We start from the raw sequence: 25,172 nt of genomic DNA, 5'->3' as shown, positions 1-25,172 counted from the left end.
ACTGACCCCTCATGTGCTTTTCAATGGGCCCAGTAACTCTCTCCTGAAAGTTTATGTTAAAAAGGTGCAAAAAAAAAAAAGAAAAAAGAAAAAAAAGAAAAGAAAAAGAAAAAAAAATAGCCTGTGAAGGCTTAAATACCATTGTACAAATGCTCAGTGTCACTGTGTGGGCCAACATATGTCTGAAGCGGAATGAGGAACTCCCAGGTCTTCCTCCCACAATGCAATACAGCCACTTACTCTTCCAGAAAAACCCAAACATCTGGGGCATTGATTAAACCTCCAAGGACACAGACACAGAGCGACTCCTTCAAAGAATGTGGGCCCTCCTAGCGAGGCCAAGATGTGAGCCCACCTCTAGTCAGAGGCACAGTCCAATCCCACAGCCAGGAGGAGGGGGGGAATGACTCTCTGAGGACACAAGTCACGTCCCCCTGTGGGAACAGCAGACCTGGGGATGGAGAAGGTGGAGCTCCCAAGACCGGGCGCAACTGTATAATCCAGCACGGGGACATGGGAGGTTAGAGCAAACAGACCAACCCAGGATCCACTCGGATGTGGGCGAATGGTCCTATTAGCTGGAGAAACGTGTATTTGGAGACAGACAGAGACAGTGGCTTACTCCAGAAGGAGGGAAAACGGGAGCGAATGAACAATCAAATAAATTTCCCTGGGCCGGGGAGGTGGCTCAGTGGATGAAGAGCTGGCAGTGTAAGCAGGAGGACCTGAGTTCAGATCCCCAGCCTGCAAGTAAAAGCTGGGCATGACAGTGCATGCTGTGACCCCAGCACCGTGGAGGCTAACACAGGGCCACAGCGGGTGGGTATTCTGAAAAACCGCTGGCCAGGGGCCTAGACTAAATGGTAAGCTTCAAGCTCAGTGAAAACTCTTGTTTCAAAATAAATAAGCAATAAAGAGGGTGTTGAATGGCAGGGGCACACTACCAGAATCAATCTCTCGCCTCTCAAGTGCACCCTTGAGTAGGGACACCTGTATACACAGTGCACATATGCATATAACACACACATGAAATAGACAGTGAATGAATGAATGAATGAATGAATGAATGAATGAATGAATCCCCTGATTCCTCTTCACATCCAACCTCATGACTCCCTTCGGGGACAAAACCTTCCTGTTAAACCTGCCGGCCACATCCCCCGCCTTCTGTTTTAGCAGCACACACGCACCAGGAGCGCCTCCTTCTCCGCACTGTGCTTGCGCTGCGCCTCCTGCAGCTTCTCCTCATACTGGCTGTACAGCTTCCTCGTCATCTCCCGCATCACCTCGGCGTTGGCTTCCTGAGACGACTCCACCTGCAATGAGTCTCGTTGCAGAACTGCAGCCTGTACCTTGCCTCTCTAGCGCGTCTACACACACAGATCAGAGTGTGACTCCCAGGGGTCTCTGGATAGACAGGAGCAGCAAGCAGGAGGGCCAGGAGAGAGGCAGAGCAGGGCGCACACCAGTGAAAGATGGCACTGTACACGAAGTTACTTAGGATAATTGGGACAAGGTGTTTCAGGGAGCGAATCTTTCAGAAGGTCGCTTCTTGGGGCTGCGGAGATGGGCTCAGTTGGTAAAGTTTTTCGAGAACCCATGCCAGAAAAAGAGAGAGGGGGAGGGAGGGAGAGGGGAGGGAGAGAGAGAGAGAGAGAGAGAGAGAGAGAGAGAGAGAGAGAGAGAGAGAGAGAAATGAAACAGCCAGGTATGGTGGCTCACACTTGTAACTCCCAACACTGAGCAGACAGACAGGTGGACAGGTGGATGATCCCTGGGGCTCACTGACCAGCCAGCTATAAACAGCGAAACCCTGGTCCCAGTGAGAGATTGTGTCTTGAAAAGATAAGATGGACAGCTCCTGAGCAACTACACTTGAAGTTGACCTCTGAGCTACACCCAAGCATTTATATATATTATCCGAAGTATATATATATATATACACACATGTGCACCCACATTTATATATATTATCCTAAGTATATATATATATATACACACATGTGCACCCACACACATGCACCTATATGCACACGTGTGCACAGATTATTTTAAAGTTAGCTTGTCTAATCAATCCCATTCATTGCACTGACCAAGCGCATCTCTAAGTCCGGTCTCAGTAAGCACAAATGAGAAATCTGCACTCGTCTTTCCCATACTTTCCAAACTGTTGTCTTTGGAAGCCTCTCAGCCTAGTGGGGCCCCTGGGAGCCTTTAGTGGCCAGCCAGAGCAGGTGCAGCTTGAGAGAGTCTTTGGAGCTGGGGTGGGTGGGGAGAGGCTCCAGGAATGATGTCTCCTTTCTGGCCTTCAGTAAGGACCTCATACCCCTGCCCCAACACTGCTGCACATGTGCCTTGCCCTATCAGACTTCTGCTTGTCTAAGATGCCTGAGCATGTGAGCACCTCACCTCGGGAGGAAGGGAGGTGCCCTTTGGCCTTAATAAGCTGCATAGTGTTTACTCCAAAGATGTGACAAGTCACTTTTGACACCCTTGAACGTTCATCTCTGGGGAAGTGTCAGTACTGAGAAGTCACAGGATGGAAATTCACAAGCGAAACTTATCATTAGCTTAGAACGTGGGTCCACCCCACACTTCATGTCTACTGCACAGGGGCCATGGGAAAGGGCTGTGCCTGAAGTCTGTTCACACTGCATTCCAGTCACGTATGGCAACGTGAGTCCCTGGAACTCCTTTCATTTTTAATTTGTAGGATAAAGCAAAAGGAAGTGGTCAGGATTGAACTCAGCAAAGGTCTCTAAAACAGGTCACTGTAGGCTGGACATAAGGGGTCTGGACTGTCAGACTACCTTGCCATGCCTGGTGACATACGACCCCAGAGCAAACAGGAACACACAGGACAGACCCAAAGAGTTGGTGCTCAATATAATTCCTAGTGAGAAAAATATTGTATAAAACTGTAGAAAGGAAAGGAAAGGAAAGAAAGGAAGGAAGGAAGGAAGGAAGGAAGGAAGGAAGGAAGGAAGGAAAAAAGAAAGACCGACCTAGGGCTGAAGAGATGGCTCAGCAATTAAGAGAAAGGAAACGAAAGGAAACGAAAGGAAACGAAAGAAGGAAGGAAGGAAGGAAGGAAGGAAGGAAGGAAGGAAGGAAGGAAGGAAGGAAGAAAAAAAGAAAGACCGACCTAGGGCTGAAGAGATGGCTCAGCAATTAAGAGCACTTTCTGGTCCTCCAGAAGATCTGAGTTCCCTTCCCAGTTCCCACATCAGGTGGCTCACAATCACCTGTAACTCCAGCTCTGAGGGATCTAATGCCCTCTTCTGGCCTCTATGGGCACTGCACTCAGGTGCACAAACCCACACTGAGATACATACATATACACATCATTTAAAATAGTAAAAACAGAAAGAGTTGGCTTATTTGAAGACAAAGCAAAGAAGGGCTGAAGTATTCTGCCTAAGCCTGGCCCCAGGTGGCTGTAACAGCAGGAACCCAGAGGGGAACAACAGAGTCTGCAGTGCAGCCCAGCAGACACAGGGAAGGCCGCACTGCCAGACAGTTTTCCTGACTGAATTAGTAGCAGCTCCACTTCTCACTAGCATACTCTGGATTAGGCCATCAGTTATACAGGATCCGCAGAACAGCTTAAGGCTGCACAGTACACAACCTGAAAACCACAGTCTTGGAGGAGGGGCTCATGAGGCCACGCCCTCTCTAGAGCATCTGTAGGCGGTTGATAGAGGCTGGGAGAGAGAGACATTTTTTTTCAGTGGTGTAGTCATTGGCAAACTGCTTATAATCCCCTGAAGAATCTCTCACACACACTCCTGTAACAAAGCCTACCTACACTCACATACACAAAAAGACATAAAGCAGAAGGGGGAATAGCTGGGAAAAGGAAGGTGATAAATGAGGGGGGGTAAGAGAGACCAATGAGGGGGTGGATATGCTCAAAACACACACATGCATGTATGAAAATGTCATAAGGAAACTGCTATTGTGTCATAGCTGCCTCTAAAAACTTAAAAATAAAACCCCCACAGGCTTGAGTGAAAACTTTGGGAAGGCCCACTGATGTGTTCAAAGTTTATCTTAGGCCTATAAACAATTCAGTGGCTAGGAGGGACAGATCTTTGGGGTGTGTGTGTGTGTGTGTGTGTGTGTGTGTGTAAGGCAGGGGCAGTCCTTGGGACTTCAAAGAGGATATACATGGTAAAGGGAGAGCCCCCCCCCCAAAGCTCATGAGTATATTCTAGACCCAGGAAGCATACCACTGGCCTTCCCAGTAACATAACCACAATGTCATGATGGCTTCTAGGAAGACCTTGAAAACACTATAGGTTAAGAAAAGCATCCCCCAAGGGTTATTTGTGCAGCACCTCAACTCTAGGCAGGGAACTGTGCACAGATACCTCCTTGGCACCTTCAGACAGTGCCTGTGGGTAAGGAAGCCTAATGAGAAAGAGAATGGGGAAAGGGAGACGAAGAATTAGAGAGAGGTCAGTGGGAACAAGGCCGATTGTTTACCTTCATTTTCAGCAGCTGGTTCTCCATTTGAGCAGCCTCTAGCTGCCTCTGCTTCTCCCGAAGCTTGTCCATGGATGCTTCATAGGTCTGCTGCAAATGTCTGATTTGATCCTTGATGGTGCTATTTTCCAAAGTCACATCCACAAGGGTTTTCTAGTTGGGTGAAAATGAAAAACCCAGATCTAGTGGTGTGAGAACACACAGCAGTGTCACCCCAGTAGCAGCTCCCAGGCAGGGACCAGGGATTCCCACAGCAGCTGAGGCCTGCCCCACTGTGGTCTAGTGGACCACAGCCTTCCCTACAATCCCCAACAGCTGTAGACTGTTAGACTTGCCACTGCTTAGGATGGGAAGATAGATTAAATGGAATCTTTTTTCAAGGAAAATGCTCATAATACTATCATTTCATGGGGAGGGGGGCATGGAGCAGGTGTAAAGCAGTAAACACAGGTCAATCCCATTCATAAATCCAAACCTCTTTCATCTCATGAGAGAATTGAGTTTTATGTCTATTTTGTTGCTTCCTTGTCTTTTCCATATTTCCACAGTGAAATAAAAATAAAAAACAAAAACCAAGCATTTTATAGACTAGAGATGAAGTGAACAGCCTTGCCCGACAAGTGTGGAAAGCCTGTCAAGGGGGCTGGCGGTGTGGTTCAGATGGTAGAGGGCTTGGCTAGTGTGCCGCTGCTTAGTCAGCTTGATGCAAGCCAGGGGCACCTGGGAAAGGGGCATCTCAGTTGAGAAAATGCCCCCATCAGACTGGCCTGTGGGCAAGCCTGTGGTGAATTTTTCTTGACTGATAGCAGATGTGAGGATGCACAGCTCACCGTGGGCCGTGCTGCCCCTGGGCAGGTGGTTCTGAGTTACATAAGGAAGCAGGCTGAGCAAGGCAGTCAGCAGCACCCCTCCATGGTCTCTGCATCAGCTCCTGCCTCCATGTCCCTGCCTTGCTTAAGTTCCTGCCCTGACCTCTTTCGAAGACGGACTGTGATGTAGAAGTGTAAGCCGAATGAACCCTATCCTCCCCAGGTTGCTTTTCATCAGGATGTTTTATCACAGCAATACCCAGGGAACCTAGCATGCACACTGTCCAGAGTTCCACTCCAGCACTGCATATACGACACATGGTGGCTCAGGCCTGTAATCATAACACTTAACAAGTAGAGTCAGGAAGGTCAAATTCAAGGTCATCCTGGGCTACACAGCTGAGTTTGAAGCCAGCCTGAGCTACATGAAACCATGTCTCAGGAGAAAAAAATGCTGTTGACTGTCTGCTGTTCCAGGATACTCAGGTGGGCAGAACTAATTGGATTAATAATGCTGCTGTTTGTTGCTTCCATTTCTATTTAATTAGAGAGAAATGATTTCCATAATCCCCAGACTCTCTACCACTGGACACTGGGGTGTGGGCATTGTCTACAACTTCAGATTGCAAGACTCAGAACCTGGTACCAGATGGTGTGATGGAATAATCTTTTTGTACACTGTGAAGATGTATCTTTGCCAAGGCACCTTTTGATTGGTTTAATATAAGAGCTGACTGGCCAATAGCTAGGTAGGTAGCAGTTAGGTTGGACTTGTGATGGGGGTGGCTCAAGGAAGGAGGAGGGGAGTCACTAGCCAGACACAGAAGAGATGCCTAGGAGATGAACATGCTGTGATTAAAAACAAAAAACAAAACAACAACAACAAAAAAAAACATGCCAGGTGGTAGAGTGTAGATAAGAAATAAGTTGTAAGAGCTAGTTAGAAAAAAGCCTAAGCTATTGGCCAAGCATTTATAATTAATAATAAGCCTCTGTGTGGTTATTTGGGGGCCAGCTGGCAGGACAGATCTAACTGGTGGGACAGAGAAAGTCTGACTACAAGATGGCATGTCTATCTCCTCTGTCCTCTGATGGATGACTGGCCTCTGAAGATTCCTCATCCCTCCTCATTGGAGAACAATATAAGCCCATTTGAATCACTTTAGAAACTGTCAGTGGAGGTAAAAAGTTACTAAAGGAAACACCGAGGCCATGGGAAGATTCCAGGAGCTGCAGAAGACATCTAGCCTAATGTCCAAGTCCTTCTGGGAAAAAAAATGGATGCATAAACACTTAGCCTTGACCAGGAGATCAGATTTATCTAATCCTGACTCTGCCACTAGCTAGATATGTAATGTCATTGATCTCTGCTGACCTCAGTTTATCCACAGAAGTCAGGATTTGGAGACCAACTCCACAGTTTGTCCAGCTCTGCCTTTCTTCAAAATGAAGTCAAGAATCTGGTCTCTGTCAGTAGTGGCAAACATGAGTAGAAAGGACAAGTGGAAGAGGCTGGAATCTTGCACGAGTAAGAAGCCGACAACCTTCAGACATGACCGATGGTGTAACCTTCTAGTTGCATGGCTCTGTTGGCAAACCCAGGATTGAGACTAGGGGCCCTTGGGCTAGGGATTACCCTGTTCCAATAAGTGACCTATGAGGTAAATGCCTAGATTGTCAACCAAAAAAAGCACATGAGAAGAATTCGCCTAAAAATATATTGTTCTTCTAGGGAGAAAAACCCAGAGCCACAGTGCAGATAGGAGCAGGTCTAAACTCAGGTGGGGCAAAGCCCTCTCTGGTAGGCTGGGGAGTGAAATGGTTTCCAAGAGGGAAGGAAAAGGGGCCTTGGCAATGTCCCTTCAAGATAGGAAGAGGGAACAAAGGGCTCCTGGATAAACCAGGGGCTTGGCCTGAGGCCAGGCGGAAGCTGGCATACACAAAAGGGAGCCAGGAAAAGCATGGGACTGCAGCCCAAGCAGAAATGGGCATCCCAGACAAACCCAAACACAGCTCCGCCCCACCCACTGCTGGATGCTGGCCCACCTTTGTTGCCTCTGGGGCTCCATCAACTATGGCTGGCGAATACTAAGATCTATGGGAAATGGAGGAGCCCAGTATGATGGCCTGTTTGCTTATCCACAAAACTATTTACACAGGACCAGAAAGCATTAGAAGTGAGTGGGTTGAACGTTTAAGACGCATAAAAAGATAAGCCAAATAAACTCGGAGGATGACAGAAATGATTGTATATTTGGAAAGTAAGACCAAGGGCTTGCTCTGAACATCTTCAAATGAACTTGCTAGGCAAGGCAATCCTGCATGCTAGGCAGGAACTCTTGGTTGGAAGAATAAAGAGTGAAAACCCTTCAATGATTAGCTCAGAGCCCATCTCTGGTAGGTCTTAATTAAGAATGTCTATCTATTAAGAATGTCTTCATTCACTGGAACACACATGATTCTTTACAATGTAAAATCATTCCTAAATCAAGAAAAAGTGTTTCCTGTGAGAGCTGCTTCCCATGAAAGGCTGCATGTTGTCTTTGGATAAATACGTCTTTTCTGTAACCAAGTGGGACTTCCTGACGCACCAGAGCTACGAGGAGAAGGTAGTTGATGTGCTGTGTAAACACAGAGGACCACTTAGGTACCTGGAGAGCAGGAGACGACGCCATCCCAGAGTTGAGCCTCAAACCCCTCCTTGACACGGGAACCGACAGAGGCTCACATTTCTACTGGAAGCATTTCCTCCGACTTCCTCCCCACCTTCCAGTAACTGCATTTACCCTCTACCAAGCCTGTGCTTGAAGGACCATGACTGACCACAGGACATTCTGTGACTTTTCTGCAGATAGGCTCCACTCTTGTTTAAGCTCACTGCCCAACAGAGAAAAGGTTCCCAGCTAAGGGGAAGCAGAGGGGTACCTGCAGGCCAACAGAGTCTGCTGCCAATGCTGAGTTCATGGCGTTGAAGCTATCCAGGGCTGATGACTGCGCTTGGATGTGACTGTCTAGGTAGTCCTGCTGAGCATGGGAAACCTGCAGAGAGGAAAACAGTCACTAGAGACCAACCCACACCCCACAGACTCCAGGGAGAGGGAGATTTCCTGAGAGTAGCCCCATCCATTTCAGTAATATTTACGGTAAAACTATAGATCAGAAACCAACATCTGGGGCCAGGGAACTAGCTTAGTCTATGAAGAGCTGGCCAGGAAAGAGAGAACACAGGTTCTTTTGCTTGGTGTGGATTTCAAATCCCATTTTTTTTTTTACTATTACAAATGATGCTAAAGAAATTTAGTTCATCCACATGTCATTTTGTATGTAGGAGAGCTTATCTGTAGAATAAATTCTTTTTGTTGTTGTTGTTGTTGTTTGAGACAGGGTTTCTCTGTGTAGCTTTGGAGCCTGTCCTGGAACTCGCTCTGTAAACCATGCTGACTTTGAACTCACAGAGATCTGCCACCTCTGCCTCCCCAGTGCTAGGATTAAAGGCATGCACCACCACCGCCCAGCTGTAGAATAAATTCTTACAAATGGAATTGGAGGACTGAGACTGTGGCTTGGTAATCCCAAGTTGGTAGAATGCACAAGGCCTGGGGTTTGATCCTCATTGCCCTGTAAATCAGTGCACACCTAGAATCCCTTCACTGCATAAGTGTAAACAGAATGAGGAGTTCAAGTTTATGCAAAGCTGAGGCCGCCCTGGACTACACAAGACTTCATCTTTCAAAAAAGTAAAATATATCTTTTTTTAAAGTAGGTCATTAACTAGAACCGATCTGGGTAGGAGTAGATGGCTGAGCCATCTCCCAGCAGTTAGGAGCATGTACTGCCCTTGTAATTCAACTCTAAAGGAAATTATTAGACATTTCTCCTTTGAATAATAAAGTTCAATCTATGACTCAAGAAAATGTCCTGTCAGTCCATTTCAAGTCTGACTCGGTTTATAAGAAGCCTGAGCTTTTTAAACATCCCCAGGCCACTGAGCACGAGTCCCAAACCCTGCCATCCTTTCACGGCTACAGTGCCGAGGCATGGACTTACGGACTGGTGGGCTTACCGACAGGTCCTGGGTGAGCTGGCGAATCTTCTGCCTCATCTCATCATAGTCTCCATACATCCGCTTCCTCACCTTCTCCAAAGTGGCCCTCACCTGCAGCCACAAGAACGCTACTTAGATATCAAGTTACAACAGTTTCATGAAAGACACTGGAAACTTTATTACTAAGAGAAAGATCAAAAAAAAAAAAAAAACTTAAGAAAGGCCAGGCGGTGGTGGCACACACCTTTAATCCCAGCACTCGGGAGGCAGAGCCAGGCAGCTCTCTGTGAGTTTGAGGCCAGCCTGGTCTACAGAGTGAGTTCCAGGATAGGCTCCAAAACTACACAGAGAAACCCTGTCTCAAAAAACAAACAAACAAACAAAACTTAAGACTAAGACATGTAGCAAATTAAGTGACAAGATCACTTCTAACATCTAGTTAGAAACAATGGAAATGATCCAAACGATAATGTGTATTGTCAAGGAGGATAAGGACTAGTAAACATTAAGTTACCCAAGCAACAAACGGAAGCACAACCGTTTTGTTAAAACTCACCATCACCATCCAACACCGTTAGAACAGAGTTTACCCCTTCCAATCACATGTTTTTACAAGCAGGAAGTTTTTAACTAATCAACTGTAAGCACATGGTTACGAGGCTAAAAACACTCCAGAGCAGGCAGCAATCTCTAATTCTCTCTCTCTCTCTCTGCTCCAAAGGCCAAAAAGCAATTAAATGTCTAGAATGCAAGGTGGGAAAATGAGAGGCCTGAAGGGGCCATAAATTCAGATGTCAGTTTCTCAGTAATTACCAACAGAATGCACACGCACCCGGGGTGTAACCAAGAGGAAAGTGGCCCCCAGCTCCTCACTCAAGCAAACACTGTGCAGGTCTGGACTGGGGCGTTAAGTGGGAAGCTCATACAGAACCCCGTTTCCCCATCTTCTGGCGTCCTCGGATGTTTGGTAAACTTCTCGGGAGTCCTTTAACAGATGGAGAAGTCTGGAGGCAGCTTCCTCCAGGCGAGCTCCAGGCTGTCTGGTTTACAAAGGACTGAAGGGAAGCAGCTGGGTTTAAATGCAAATGTTTGGAGCAGTGCTGGATGGAAGACTTGATACTGAGGGTCTGTTTGTGGAAGAAACTCCTTGCTGTGCTTTGGAGGGTTTGTTTCCTCTTTCTTGCACTTGGGATTTGAACTCAGGGCCTCAAGCATCCTGGGCAAGAACTCTTACCAGTGAGATACGTTTTATTTTAGAATGGATATTGGTAGGGGGTTAGAAGAGAGGAGTCGAGACCTCAAGTATTCCCCAGATGAGGTGTTTTTTGTTTTTGTTTTTAAGATTTATTTTATTTTTAAGTGTGTGTGTGTGTGTGTGTGTGTGTGTGTGTGTGTGTGTGCGTGTGTCAGGAGAAGCCAGAAGAAGGTGTATCTCTCTTAGAACTGGAGTTACAGACACCTGTGAGCTGCCTGACATGGGTGAGTGCTGGGAATCAAAATTGGGTCCTCAGCAGTAGGAACTCGGAACCCCTAAGCCACCCCTCCAGCCCCTCCGCAGATGAGTTCTAATAGCCTACTTTCTTGCCATTGACCACAAACAACCGGGAAGAAGAGGCTCAGAGCATGAGCCTTCATTCTAGGTGCGAATAACTCTTTATCACCCCAGCTGGCTCCAGTGCTGTCACCAGAGGTGAATGGGCAGAATCTTGAGCTGGGTGTTGCTCTCACTGAAGGGTGTAGGAGGCCAATAAGGCCAGGGCGTCTCCCATCAGGGAGCAAGGGCAACAAATGCATAAACACACTGAGGAATGTGAAGGCTGGGATGGATCTAAAACCAGCCATTGAAGGTGGAACCTAGAAATTAACTTTGGATTGCAGATCGCGGTGGAGGGTGGGAATTTTGGGTCAGAACCAGTTCTGTGATTTCAGCACATGTCATTTATAGCAAGGATTAGCAGCCTGGACCTGCTGTATTTGTCTTGGGAAACTTAGGAGTCTCAGCTCTACTTAGAAGGCTTACCTCTAAAGCAATCCCAAGCTGTGCAGAGCATATAAATGAAGAAGGTCTAAATAGTTCCTTGAGAAAGTCTGCATTGTTAAAAAAACAATCTGGGGTGCTGGAGAGATGGCTCAGCAGTTAAGAGCACTGACTGCTCTTCCAGAGGCCCCGGGTTCTATTCCCAGCACCCACATGGCAGCTCACATTTGTCTGTAACACCAGTTCCAGGACTTCTGACACTTTCACATAGATATAAATGCAGGCAAAACACCACTGAACATTAAAAAAAAAAATAAATTGTGTATATACATACATACACACACACACACACACACACAAACACACACACACACACATATCTGAGATCCAACATTCTGCATGATTAGAAAACTATCTTTGAGAGGTCAGATAACCGACTGGTGGTTATAATACACTGTGTGTGTGTGTGTGTGTGTGTGTGTGTGTGTGTGTGTGTGTGTTTTCATGTGCACATTCACATGTGAGTATGTGTGTGGTATATGTATATATATGGGTGTGTATACATATGTGTGCACATGTCTGGAAGCCAGAACTTAACATTAGGTATCTTCCTTGATCATTCTCCTGTTGTGGGATGTTCTGTATGCTGTGAATGTGTTCCTCTGATTGGTTGATAAATTAAAAGCTGATTGGCCAGTAGCCAGGCAGGAAGTATAGGCGGGACAAAGAGAGAGGAGAAGTCTGGGAAGTGGAAGGCTGAGGGGAGGAGACGCCAGCCTGCCGTTCAGGGAGCAGCATGTAAAGTCAGCAGGTAAAGCCACGGAACACGTGGCGACATATAGATGAACAGAAATGGGCTGAGTTTAAGTGTAAGAGCTAGACAATGGTAGGCCTGAGCTAATGGCAAGTGGTTTTAATTAATATAAGCTTCTGAGTGATTATTTTATATGTGGCTGCAGTGTCCATGGACCAGAGAAAACTTTAGCTACACTTGCCACCTTATTTTTTGAAGTAGGGCCTCTCACTGAACTTGGAGCACATCTATTCAGCTACAATGTCTGGCCAGGGAGCTACAGGGATCATCCTGTGTCTACCCCACCAGTGCTGGAGTTACAGATGCCAGCAACCACACATTCTTTACGTGGATACTGGGGATCTGAACTCTCAGGTCCCCAGGCTTGTGCAGTAGGCACTTTATGGACTGCACCATCTCCAAGCCACGGACTTGTTATTTAAAACAAACAAACTCAGACAGCAGCTTAGACAACATGACTTTGCACATCATCTGTCCCAAATCAAATGAGGCTCACAAAGCTGGAGGTTTTGACCTCAGGGAAGAGAGCCCACCTAGAGATGAGTAAACTGAGCCCTAGAGAGGAACAAAAGGCCACACTAAGGGAACCTGGGTCTGATATGGAAGCAGAAGCAATGAGCTCCCAGGCCGGGGGACTTCTCCGGCCCAGTGCGGACCTTTGCCTCCTCCAGCACTGAGCTGTGGGGCTGTGTTTGGAGGCCATGGGCATCAGAGTGGTTCATTTCTTCTCTTATCTCACTAGTCTGGTTTGAGCTTAGCAGCATCAATCAGACTCATGTGGATGGAAGGGACACCGAGTAGCACAAAAAGAAACCGACAGACAGCCATCAAAGTATTTGAAGGAAATGACCCACAAGGTTAACCACAAAACAGGTTGAATGGTAGAATGATGGCCAATTGTTTTCTTCTTCATATACTTCTCCCAAACTTTCTCAACTTAAAGGATACCAGGCGATACGTTAAATACAAAGAAATTGCATTGATTCACTGTCTATTGTAGCTGACTTGTCAACATCTATCTCAACCCAAATCATTGGTGTGAACTTGTGAACCTGCCAGGTCTGCCTACATTCCCTGTCAGTGATTAGGATGGGCTGGGCTATGTGACCATCCCTGGCCAAGATGCCTTGGAAGGGGCAGCCTAATGGGGGCAGGGCAACTTCAAAAACTTTCCAGAAGTGAGTGTCCTATTTTCTTCCTCCAAACGCTGTCATGTGTACAGAAGAGACCCAATCATGAGACTGAAGAAAGAAAAAGTCCAAAGAGATACAGAAAACCGGACCCAGAGCCCAGTTGTACCCTGCCCAGAACCCCACCCCCACCCCCACCTCCAGACTCATCTCCAGGGAGACACACTTCTTTCTGAGTTGGCGGTTCTCTTATGAGTAGCCAGTAACACCCGCATTTATACAGTTGCCCAAACATATACATTATGTGTGTCTGGTATCTTAATGCAAAACCACCCAAGAGCCTCCACACCACACCCAGCAGGGGCCCTGGGTCTCATGACCCCTCTGCCTGTAAGGAACAGCCACCCAAGAGAAGCTTGTTGAAGAATTATACTTATGCCTTCAGCATCATCACAAAGAAATGGAGAAACATTTCCCTCCCAAATAAGACTTTCAAAATGCCTACTTAACATTCCCATCCACGCTTCCGACCCCACCCTCCTATCTGCTTCAAAGGACAGAAAAACAAAATATCCCCAGTAGCTCACGTCTTTGATGTAGTTCATCTCTTCTTTCAGCTGATTGGTGGACCAGCCATACACAACCATTTCCTTCTGCTGGTTGGGATCTGATCTTCGCACCACACCATAGACAACACCCTGAGGAAGCTTCCTGGTGGACTCTCCATTGCTTAGTTCTGGAGGCTAAGAGAAGGCAGGAAGTGAGAAAAAGAACATACGTCTCACGAACACAGTGATAATAATGGCCACCCGTGTATGATTAAGCAGATTGTAACCAGCCCTGGGTGCCTGGACAGCAGAAGTAAGGGGCAGAATGCCAGCGTGGCGTCTGCTGACTACCTGGCATGGGCTGGGGCTGCCTGCATCCTGGAGAAAGCATCAGTTGCTCACTTCTATCAAGTCCTGGTCCACCATCCTCGTTGGTAAGAACCTTCATACCTCTTTTTTCCCAAGGGGATATCCGTTTCTAATCCTCCCAAGGATGCCAGAGGAATTATGTCATGAAAACCTTGCACTGAGGTGACACTGGTTTCTGTCTTATACCAGTTCCTCTGATGACTTTAACTCCCTCACCAACCACATGGCCTGAAATGCGGGAAGCTGAGGTTGACCGTCATCGGGGAGCGAAACTATCCGATGAGGGCAGGGCTGACCCTGCACCCAGTCTCTGAGGGAAAGAGGTGGGGCTGGACACAACCTGTTGTGTCCATTTATGAAATACTTCTGGAAAGCCAAGCAGAGGTGGTGTGACTCTAGCCCTGAAGAATCTCTCACTCTGCTTAGCTGGTCTTTAATCCAGCACTTAAAGCTTGAATCATCAGTAAGCTGTAATTCAAAAGGACCATGTCCAAATCTCACATAGCTTTGTAGGATGAAGGCTTCAGGAAGCAGGAAAAGGTTAAAAAAAAAAAAGTGTTTTTGACCACCAAGAAAATTCCTTCCAATGTTTAATGTTCACAACCACTCACCAACACAGCCTTTTCCTTCTGCTTCATAGCTGAGGGCATTGGAGTTCAAAGGGACTAAATGGCTTGCGTGTGACCGCACATTCACATTTAAACTAATCCTGTCTGGTCTTAAGCACGGCTGTTCCTCATGCTGAGGGTTTGTTAGATGTGGGGAGATGGAGTAGAGACCTCCTCAAACATGAAGGGACCAAGACAAAGAAAGAAAAATGAGAGAGAGAGACAGAGACAGAAAAGGGACAAGGGCTGATGAAATGGTGCAACCAGTAAAAGTCCTTGCCACCAAGCTCAATGACCTGAGTTTGATCCTCCGGATCTACATGGTGGAAGGTGAGAACTAACTCCTACAAGTTGTTTTCTGACCTCCACGTGGGCACTGTGGATCACTAGCTGTGGGCATGCACACACACACACACACACACACACACACACACACACACACACAGGTAGGGGGACTCAAAGAATAAAAAAAAAGTAACAATATTTTTTAAAGAAGTAACTTGAGAGAGAGAGAGAGAGAGAGAGAGAAAGAACAAGACCCAGGCTGAGACTTCACAGATAAGAGGCTTCCTCACAGCTCTCCCCGGAGCTGACCCAGTATTTAGTCTACACCACAGAACTGTACAGGCAAGTCCCCTCCAACACCAACTTTTCTCTCTTTTTTTGTTTCTGAGACAGGGTCTCACTCCATAGTCTTGGCTGTCCTGGAACTCACTCTGCAGACCAGGCTGAACTCACAGAGATCCACCTGCTTCTGCTTCCCAAATGCTGGGACTAAAGGCGTGTGTCACCACACTGGACTCTGAACCAACTTTTTCAATTACCTTTTTGTAGACTTTTCCCAGAAAATTGTTTAAAATGCAAAACTGTAATTTGCGTTTTAAATTATTTACTGTCACAAAATAAAGACGACCGAAAACATTCCAAGTTTGTAAAGTCAAAAAAAAATAAATAAATAAAACCCAGAAAGATTCATGACAAATTGCTAACCACTTCTGAGGTGGGAACAGTGAAACACATTGGAGATGCTAGAGAACAAAAGAGCAGCTTTCTTTTTTATTCACTTATTTATTTTTCTTCGTTCCCTGCATTATTTGTGAGTACTTTTACCACAAGGACTTTTAAAGAAGGGAGGGAACACACCCAATGCTTTTTACTATTCTGTACAAAGTGGGAAGAGGTGTTATGTGAGGATCTGGGACACTTGTGTTTGGCTTCTGGTAACAGCTTGAATCTGGGCCCCAGGCACCCAGACCCCATGGGTGCTGCTGCTACCCTTGAAATCTGTTCGTCAGTTTCAATGACTGGGCTGCTAAGTGGTTCATGGTGGAGGGACACACTGGCGTTCAGATCTCCCCAATGGTGGAGGGACACACTGGCATTCACATACCCCCAATTTGCTTGACTGGTAATTAGGAAAAGGAAAAGCTCCCATGAAACTCCCCACAGACCAGGAAACAGAAGCTGTTCTTCCGGCCCTGGGCCCTACCCAGTTCCTGAAAAACTGGCTGCGGACAACACAGGTCTCTGAGGAGACACAGAGCACAGCAGAGTGTCCAGGTGACTGGTGGCCAGACCCAGAGAACGCCACCACCTGGGAGATGCGAACAGTCTCAGCACTGAGCAGTCGGAGGCAGGGAGACTGCCCTGAGTTTGAGACGAACTGGGGTGGCATAGTGAGTTCAGGCCTGTTTGGGCTACAGAGTGAGCCTCTGTCTCCACAGAGAAAAGGAAGTGTGTGCACTGGAAGATACCTAAGACACACCAAGTGAAAAAGAATAGTTCTTACATTCCTGCTTTTATTTTAAGAATGTGTGTGGAAAATTTCTATGCTGGGTGGTGGCGGCGCATACCTTTAATGCCAGCACTCAGGAGGCAGAGGCAGTCGGATCTCTGTGAGTTCGAGGCCAGCCTGGTCTAGGACAGCCAGGGCTACACAGAGAAACCCTGTCTCAAAAAACAAAAAACAAAACAAACAAACAAAAAAAATGGAAAAGAAAGAAAATTTCTAAAAAGATACGATCCAAACCTTTGGTGACAATCTGCTCCGTGGGAACAGGAGGCCATCTTTTCCTCTGTGTCCTTTAATGGCCTATTGATGTTGCTGAATCATTGTTATGTAAACTTAAAAAAAAAAAGATTTATTTTGGGGGTGGACACAAAGTCCCACCCTTAGGAGCTATTGGCATTTGATAACAACCGCTGAGAGTCGTTTTCTTTAAGGGTGTGACCCCTGGTAGGTGGACCACACTCCAGGGGACAGCCCCACACCCAGGAATATTTGGACAGCACAAACTGGCCTGGATTGTTGTCTTTAATAAAGGAGGCCATGAAGTTGGGTAGACGGTGAAGTGGGGGTGGGCAAGGGAGGAGGTGGGGGAGAGGTGAATAAGATACAAATACATTGTATGAAATTCTCAAACAGGTTAATAAAGTATTGGTTTTAAAGACTATTTTTTAGTTATCTGTATATGTGTGTAACTATGTAGGGGTACATGTCCATGTGAGCATGGGTGTCCACAGAACCTAAAAGAGGGTGTCAGATCTCCTGGAGTTAGAATGGCAGGCAGGTTGTGAACCACCCAATATGGATGCTGGGAACTGAACTCAGGCCCTCTGCAAGAGCAGAAAATGTTCTTAACCATTAAGCCATCTCCCCAGCCCCCCTTTATTTCCACTTTCAAAAGGAAACTAAAAATTATTAAAATGGCATCTAAATAAAAGCCCTCCAGAAAAGGGCCTGGTCACAGGGCTCTGCTGAGAAGCAGGGCAAGCGGGCGGCATGGTGCTCCTTAGGGAAGAGGCGGGACCACACAGGGAAGGGGCACTCGCCATGAAAGAGAAAGAGGAAGGCGTCCGCTGCACAGTGATTTTTATTAGTCCTCACAACCCTACTGTGTAAACATTACTGGTTCATCTGGGGTGAGCGTTCAGGTTCCTGTCTCTGTCTTTCCAAATGTGAGCTCCTCCACCCACACTGCCCCCAGCCAGGGAAGAATCAGCGGGGAACTGGACCTCGCATGGCTATGTGGCATCCCGGAGTTTAAAGGGGCCCAGCCCTCAAGTGCCAGAACCGTTTGGAAGAATAAGGCCAGAGATAGGGGCTCCCCACCTCCCCTCCCCTGCCTCATTCTTCTACCAACTCCCCTCCCCTCTGCCACGCTGCTAAGCTGAGATGTCTCTTCCTCCAGAGTGACTTCTTTAACCCTTCAGAAGTTAGGCTCCCCATGCCCATTCTCCCCACGACCACAGCCATGCCCGTAACTGTGGGTGTCCTCAGGACCAGAGGCCTGCTCCCCTGGCAGCCACCAGTCCCAAGACATCTAGGCCTCATCTGTCTTCTTTCCACACACTGGGACTCTCAGCAAATATTTACTGAATGAACAGGAGCTTTAGAAGCCAGAAGAGGCTCTGGGAATATCGACTCGAACATGCAAATAGAGTCCAGCTGAAGGAAACGCCCTTTGTCCCTCTTAGAGCAAGGGACACACAGCAGCCTGGAGCCTCGGCCACAACATGAAACCCTGAGAAGTCCCAAGACATCATGTTTTGAAAGTACCAGCATGCTCGAGGTCCAGTGCTAGACGACACAGAACAACATAGTATGTTTGCAAATGTTTAAAGTTCATTTCTTTTCTCTTAAAAGATCCCTTTCAAGCATGACGAACATTACTGTGGTAATACTAAAACATACTGTCTACCTTTGAGAGAAGCATACTGAAATATTTATGACGTATCTATTTATTTATGCAGGTGAAGGAAGTGGACAGGATGTAGACGAGGCAGGCCTGGCCACGGGAGGAGGGCTGCTGAGGCCGAGTCAAAGGCCAGTAAGTAGCTTGTTCCACATTTCAGTCCCCTTTGGCTTAAGTTTCACACTCTCCACAGTTAGAAGAGCTTTTGCAAAGCTCTAGAGTGCAGCTTTACATCTTTAAAAAACAGGTTTTCAATGATATATGGAGGCCAGCAAGACGGCTTGGCTGGTGGGGGGAGGTGCGTGCTACCTAAGCGGGACCCCAAGTTCTGTCCCAGGGACCCACAATGTAGGAGGAAATGACTGACTCCTGCAACTTGTCCCCTGACCTCTCTCCATGTGTCATCACACACACACACACACACACACACACGCACACGCACACGCACACGCACGCGCACGCACACACAGAGTAAAATAGATGTAGAAAACAAAAACATATCTAAAATAAGTTTGAGGCTGGAGAGATGGCTCAGTGGTTAAGAGTACTACTCTTTCAGAGGACTCTAGTTTGATTACCAGTACCTACCCATGTTGGGAAGTTCATAACCACCTGTAACTCCAGCTCTAGAGAATTTGATGCCCTCTTCTGATCCCAAGAGCACCTGCATCCCCATGAACACACACACACACCACACACACACACACACACATACACACACACACATACACCTTAAAAATAATAAATCAAATCTTTTAAAAATAATATGTGTATGTCAGACCTATTATGAATATGTTGGGGCTAAAACAATGCCAGGCAAAGCTCCTGGAAAACTAAAGCCCTACATGCGTCGAGATGAAAAGAAAGTTCCTACCACAGAAGGGAGCAGAGTCAGCTCACAAAATTGGCATTCCATAAACCCCACATAAAATGCTCAGAGGAAGAGCAGGTGCACACAGTAACACACACACACAGAGGCTGTGATCAGTGATTTCCCATGAGCACTCACAGCTCAGAATTTACCTCAGGCTCTAGCTACAGCTGTTTTTTCCCTGGGCCGGAAAAGGATGAGAAGCCACAGAAAGTAACCCAGCCTAAAACTCTATAAGATGCCCCAAGGGATTCACTGGCCATTGGATTAGTCAGGCTAGTGATGAGGGCCTAGGGTTTCTCACCTCTTAAATATGTGATCTGCCAACACGGCAATCCCCACTAAGGCAGGGAGTGTATCTATTATTCTCAATCCCCAGCATAACTAGACAGTCAATAAACATGGGGAGGATTGCGTGTGTGCACATATGTGTGTTCATATGTTGGTAGGTGAGCATGTAGAGGCCAGAGGTGGACCTCAGGTGTCAACCTCAGGAGTACTGTTCACCTCCTTTGAGACACCGCTCTGACATTGTTTTTTTTTTTTTTTTTTTTAAGATTTATTTATTTATTATGTACACAGTGTCATGTCTACACAACAGAAGAGGGCACCAGATCTCATTACAGATGGCTGTGAGCCACCATGTGGATGCTGGGAATCGAACTCAGGACCTCTGTAAGAATAGCCAGTGCTCTTAACCGCTGAGCCATCGCTCCAGCCCCTGACATTGTTTTGTATGAATGTAACAGTGTTAATATAGAGTCCCGCAGCTGAAGAAATGTTGGAGAGGGGCGAACCCTCTTGTGTTCCAGAAGAGGAACCTGGATCGCCTTGAGAGAGCTTGAGACAGGAGCATTGCAGAGGCTGATGAAGGTCCCAGGATCAGAACCTCAGGCCTCTTCATTGAGAGGCAGAGACAGCTCCTGCACACTGTCACAGAGGCAGCCCAGCCCCAGCTGCAGCCATGAATCAGGGCAGCACACCCGCTCACCTGGCAACAGCCAGGATGTTGTCTAAACAGGCTCTCCAAGGACAAGAACCAGCAGGCTTGTTCAGCTCGCTTTTAAAGGAAAGGGGCTATAAAACCTGCCGGTGGGGGTTTCCTCCTCTGACACACTGCTGGCTCCAGGAATCCTGGACTCTGCACCCATACGTATGCACACAGCCAATCTCCCTCACTTAGCTTCTCAAATTAAAGAGTAATCAAAGGTCACTGAAGGACACATAATGTCCTTCCTATTGTGTTAGTAGCTTCTGATAGTAGCGTCTCTTCTAGTTAGTCTATTAAAATGCACATAATGAAGATTTCACTCATGATGAAGATTACAGAAGCAGCCCCAACCAGATCCAAGACGATGCAGTCACATTCTGGTTCAATGGGACGCATCTGTCATAGATAGTATTGATCTCCTCTCCCTCTCCCTCTTCTCTCTCTCTCTCTCTCTCTCTCTCTCTCTCTCTCTCTCTCTCCTTCCCTCCCCCTCTTCTTTCTTTCCCTCTCTTTTTCTCTCCGCATGTGTGTGTGTATGTGTGTGTGTGTGTGTGTGTGTGTGTGTGTGTGTGTGTGTGTGTGTTTACTCACAGGATTACAGAACATACAGATTTGGGCAAGAATATGGATACAGATCTTCAGAGAGTTACAGAGTTCTTTGAAAATGTCAGATGGCAGTATCTAATTTCAAAATGATCTACTATCAGTTTTATTCCTAAAGTTTAACCATCTTTACAGACATTCCACATTTACCAATTCTACATGAAATCTGTGATAAGAAATCATCATTCCTTCTTCTACATTATTGTGTTTAATATATAAACAAAAAGCCAGGGACAGTGGCACACACCTCTAATCCCAGTCCTTGGGAGGCAGAGGCAAGAATATCAGGAGTTCAAGGCCAGCCTCAGCTACAAGAGACAAGCAAACACGCAAACAAACAAAAAGTAAAAAGAAAACAAAGAGCTAATTCATCTGAGTTGCTCAAACAATTTAAAGAACTTGCTAGGGGCCGAACTGTGTCACTCTCCCATAAAAAGTATGCTGGAGTCTTAACTGCTAGTCACTTAAAATTCGACCTTACTTAGGGTCACCTTAAAACAGGGTTGTTGAGAGTGGACTCTACTCCACGACCACCAGCGTCCTGACAAAAGGGGGGAATTTGGACAAACGTGCACACACTATGGAGACTGCAATTATACAGCCACAAGACAAGGACTGACAAGAGCCACCAGACTCTTGATGAGTTCAAGGATTCTGCTTCGGTGCCTCCATCCCAGGCTTCTAGTCCTCAGAACTATGCACTAATAAAACTCTATTGTTCAGCCCATGCAGTCTACAGTGTTGTTATGGCAACTTCTGAAACTAACATGAAACTGATCATCACAGTCACTAAACACCTACTGTGTGCTGAGAGCAAGGCTCTGCAGACACAGAATCGAGTCAATGCCTTTGTGCTGTGTGTTTCTGTGCTAACTCAGTGTTATTTCACATTCACATGTTTGCAGAAATGTATGTCCACTCCTATGGACATGTCTTTGCTAAGAATGCTACAGGTAAAGCAATAAGGGCCGTCTGGAACCTGGAGCTTGAAGGAGAGGCGATCATGGATGCACAGGACAGACAGGGAGGGTCTCAATGGAAAAGCAAGCCATTTGTCGAGCCTGGAGAGACAGGATGTCTGAGTCTAAACAGAGGCAGTTGAGAAGACACTGAAACATGAGAGAGGACCTTCGCAGGGATCTAAGGAGGGAATATATGCAGGTACATGAGAGATGAGGAGGGGTTATTGGGCTGGGTTTAGGTGAGCGGAGCCCATGAGAGCTAGCTGGCAGAGCCCAACCAGTGATGCTATGGAGGAGCAGAATCACAGCCCCAACACATGGGCTCAGGAGAGACAGAATCACCATCTTCCACGCCCTGTCCTCATAGGCCATGCCAGGCCTCTCTAGTCCACCTCACAGGCCAGAGGCAGAGGAGGACACCACATCAACTCATTCACTCTTTTTAGAATATTTTATTATTTCTAATTATGCACACGTCTGTGGGTGGGTATGGACATGAATGTGCAGGGAAGGCCAGAGGCGTTGGACACCCCTGGGCTGGAATTGGAGGCAGTAGTAAGCTGTCTGTCTCGGGTGTTAGGAAATGAACTAGGATCCTCTGCAAGAAAAGTTTGTGCTCTTAACCACTGAGCCATTTCTCCAGCCCTGGCTCATTTATTCTTTACAGTAAGGCTGGGACTGAATACCTTGGTAGCTATTTGAGGAAGAAGGTTCTAGAAAAACTGATCTCAGAGTCTAAAAGAGAAGGGACACTGCTCTGGAGGAAATGAGGGAAGAGGGACGGGGGAATCTGCTTAAGATAGGGATAATTAGATCCCAGGGAAGGACAGGGACCTTCCCATCTCCTCCCCTCCCCCACTAACCATCCTATCAATGTCTATTCCCTGTAATATCCCCAGATCCATGCCTAAGACTGACCCTGCCAGGTTTCCTGGAAGCGCATGAGCCAGACTGGCTCTGGGGGAAATACACTCGGTGAATGAGCCTCAGAAAGGAACCCCCATTCTCACCAGGGATCAGGGCAGGGGACTATCAGGTGCAGAGGGCCACCGCCAGAGTGTCTTCTAAATGTGTGTGCCCATGCCCCATTCAAAGTTCGAAATGCTGCCCCAAAACTTTTTAAAATATGGAAATAGTAGTAGTGCACACCAATCAAACTATCATTGTTCTGGTGGGTAGAAAAAGAATCACAAGTCAGCGCGGCCTTCATCAGGATAGGATGCAGGAAGCACAGCTCACCAGTGAGGCCATCTCCAAGCCAGGAAAGGGGGAGTTCTCTAGGGTTGGGTCTTTGCAGAGAGGGGAGGTAGGGGCAGGTCGGTCTTTGTAGAGAGGAAAGGTGGGGTCAGCAGGTCTTCGAAGAGGGGAATGCGGACCAGGTGATGGCAGAGTGATGCTCTGATTTATGGAGGAGAGTGGAATGACATCAGCAAGGATGCAGAAGGAATAGCCTCAGAGGAAGAAGAGAGACAAGACAGTGCTTCGCGGGTGGGAACGGCTGTAAGACAGCTGGAGGGAGAGGTGCCGAGGCCATTGGGTTTGACCTCAAAAGGCAAAGGTGGTATTCAGTCACTCCACCTTAGAGGCCGGACATGGTGGCGGGAACCTTTCCCATGCTAGTTTAATTTTTTTAAATGTTCATGTGCATATATGGGGGGGGGCACATGCATATGTGTGCAGAAGCCAGGGAATGGCCTCATGTGTCACCCTCAAGAACGTCTACTACCTTTGAGAAGTTTTCTCCTTGACCCGGGGCTCACCAATTAGGCTTGACTGGCTGGCCAGCAAGCTCCAGGGACCCACCTGTCTCTGTCACCCTAGTGCCGTGACGACAAGTGCATGTCACCACGCACAGCACTTTTAATTAAGTGTTAAGCTTTAAACTTGGGTCCTCACGTACGTGATGCAAGAGCTTTACAAAACCGAGCCATCTCTCCAGCCCTGCTTGGCTCCTCTGCTCTTCATAGCTGGACATCACCATGCCTGCTGACAGAAGAAAATAGCGTGTGTTTTCCAGAACTGGTGGCCAGCAGAACATAGTCTCAGACAGAAAAAGAAAAGAAAAGAAAACAAACAAACAAAAAAATTCTCAAGAGAAAGACTAGCAGGCAGGCGAGCATCTGCTTTAGAGTTAGGAAGCCTCCACAATACACCCCACAATCCCACGACTCCAGGAAAAGTGCTGACTATTGACCTTGCCTTGAGCATCCTCCCAACACATCTCTGTGCAACAGGACAAAATGTGACCTCTTCAATACTTCGGAGCTGTGAGGAATTCCTCTCTGTGATGAACAGAGAACAGACAGAAGAACAGCCAGCAGGCAGTGGGTTTATGCTTAGCCAGATGCCCACTGGCGGATCTGCTATGACAATGTCAGTGACTAAGGCCTGCCTGCCCTCAGCGAGCTGCAGCTCTAACACCCTGAAAGTCCTCTGGGAAGTTTCACTTCATTAGAAGTCAGTCAGGCCACTTGACATCTTCAGACTTCCATGTCCTAACCAACCTCAATCCCTGGCTTAGGAAACCATGGATTGCCCTTCAAAGGAACCAAAGTCATTTAGCCTGGGAAGATCATGAAGAATGTTGGGTACCTTGCAATTTTGCGGCTCCCAGGGAGGGGCAGACACATTGCAACCACATCAGAAGAAGTGGCTCCTCCAGGGAACCCTTGTTGGTATGTGAACCCTGCTCCCAGTGAGTCAAGCCCAGGAATCCAGCCAGGACATGGTATCAACGTCACTGTCTCCCCAGTGATCACTAGGACATCTGAGTGCTGCCACCACCCAAGAGCTTCAGTCCTGAGGCAACAGCCAGCCTCACCCTCCCCTCTACCCCAGTTCTCCTGCAGTGAGTCACCAGGCTGTTACAGGTGGACACTTTGGAGCTCACACCTGGTGTCCCAGTGCCAGGGGCATTAAGGTGCATGGCTCCCGAGCTCCCAACTTCTTGGAGCCTGGCTGTTCCTAAGCACCTGCAGTGAGCTATTTGAGAGTGTAAGGACAGGTCCTGCTTTGCTATAAATATAGGAAGGTTCAGAGTGGGAGTGTGTGTGTGTGTGTGTGTGTGTGTGTGTGTGTGTTGATCTGAAGAAGACATTAAGAAGGTCAGAAATGATATTCTCGGAAAGGTTAGTGTTGAGGTTTTTAAACCATTTCTTCTTAACTTTCTCCTGTATGTCCCATTTGTCAAGTGAGCCAGGAATTGCTCCTCACAGTAGGATCTCTGAAGGCCAGGACTCTTCTAACCTTTTCAGTGACGTC

At 47.1% G+C, this 25,172-nt stretch overlaps 1 protein-coding gene across 3 annotated transcripts in view; it reads right to left on the bottom strand.

Moving 5' to 3' along the window:
- The window catches only part of LOC114690705 (myocardial zonula adherens protein), a 91,479-nt gene that overhangs the window by 48,548 nt on the left and 17,759 nt on the right, over nucleotides 1-25,172 (bottom strand). For all 3 annotated transcript variants that reach the window (XR_003734117.2, XM_037207355.1, XM_028865590.2), the window contains exons 3-7: nucleotides 13,852-14,007; nucleotides 9,361-9,453; nucleotides 8,223-8,336; nucleotides 4,489-4,641; nucleotides 1,191-1,316 (exon numbers count right to left, since the gene is read on the bottom strand). Coding sequence is in view for 2 of the 3 variants with exons in the window: in XM_037207355.1 (XP_037063250.1) it covers nucleotides 1,191-1,316; nucleotides 4,489-4,641; nucleotides 8,223-8,336; nucleotides 9,361-9,453; nucleotides 13,852-14,007 (642 nt within the window). In the remaining variant the exon portion in view is untranslated. The remainder of the gene's footprint in view (nucleotides 1-1,190; nucleotides 1,317-4,488; nucleotides 4,642-8,222; nucleotides 8,337-9,360; nucleotides 9,454-13,851; nucleotides 14,008-25,172) is intronic.

This window comes from Peromyscus leucopus, chromosome 7 (assembly GCF_004664715.2).
Source record: "Peromyscus leucopus breed LL Stock chromosome 7, UCI_PerLeu_2.1, whole genome shotgun sequence".
Lineage (NCBI taxonomy): Eukaryota > Metazoa > Chordata > Mammalia > Rodentia > Cricetidae > Peromyscus > Peromyscus leucopus.
Note: the sequence above shows the minus strand (reverse complement) of the source record. Positions and strands in the feature narration are given on the sequence as shown.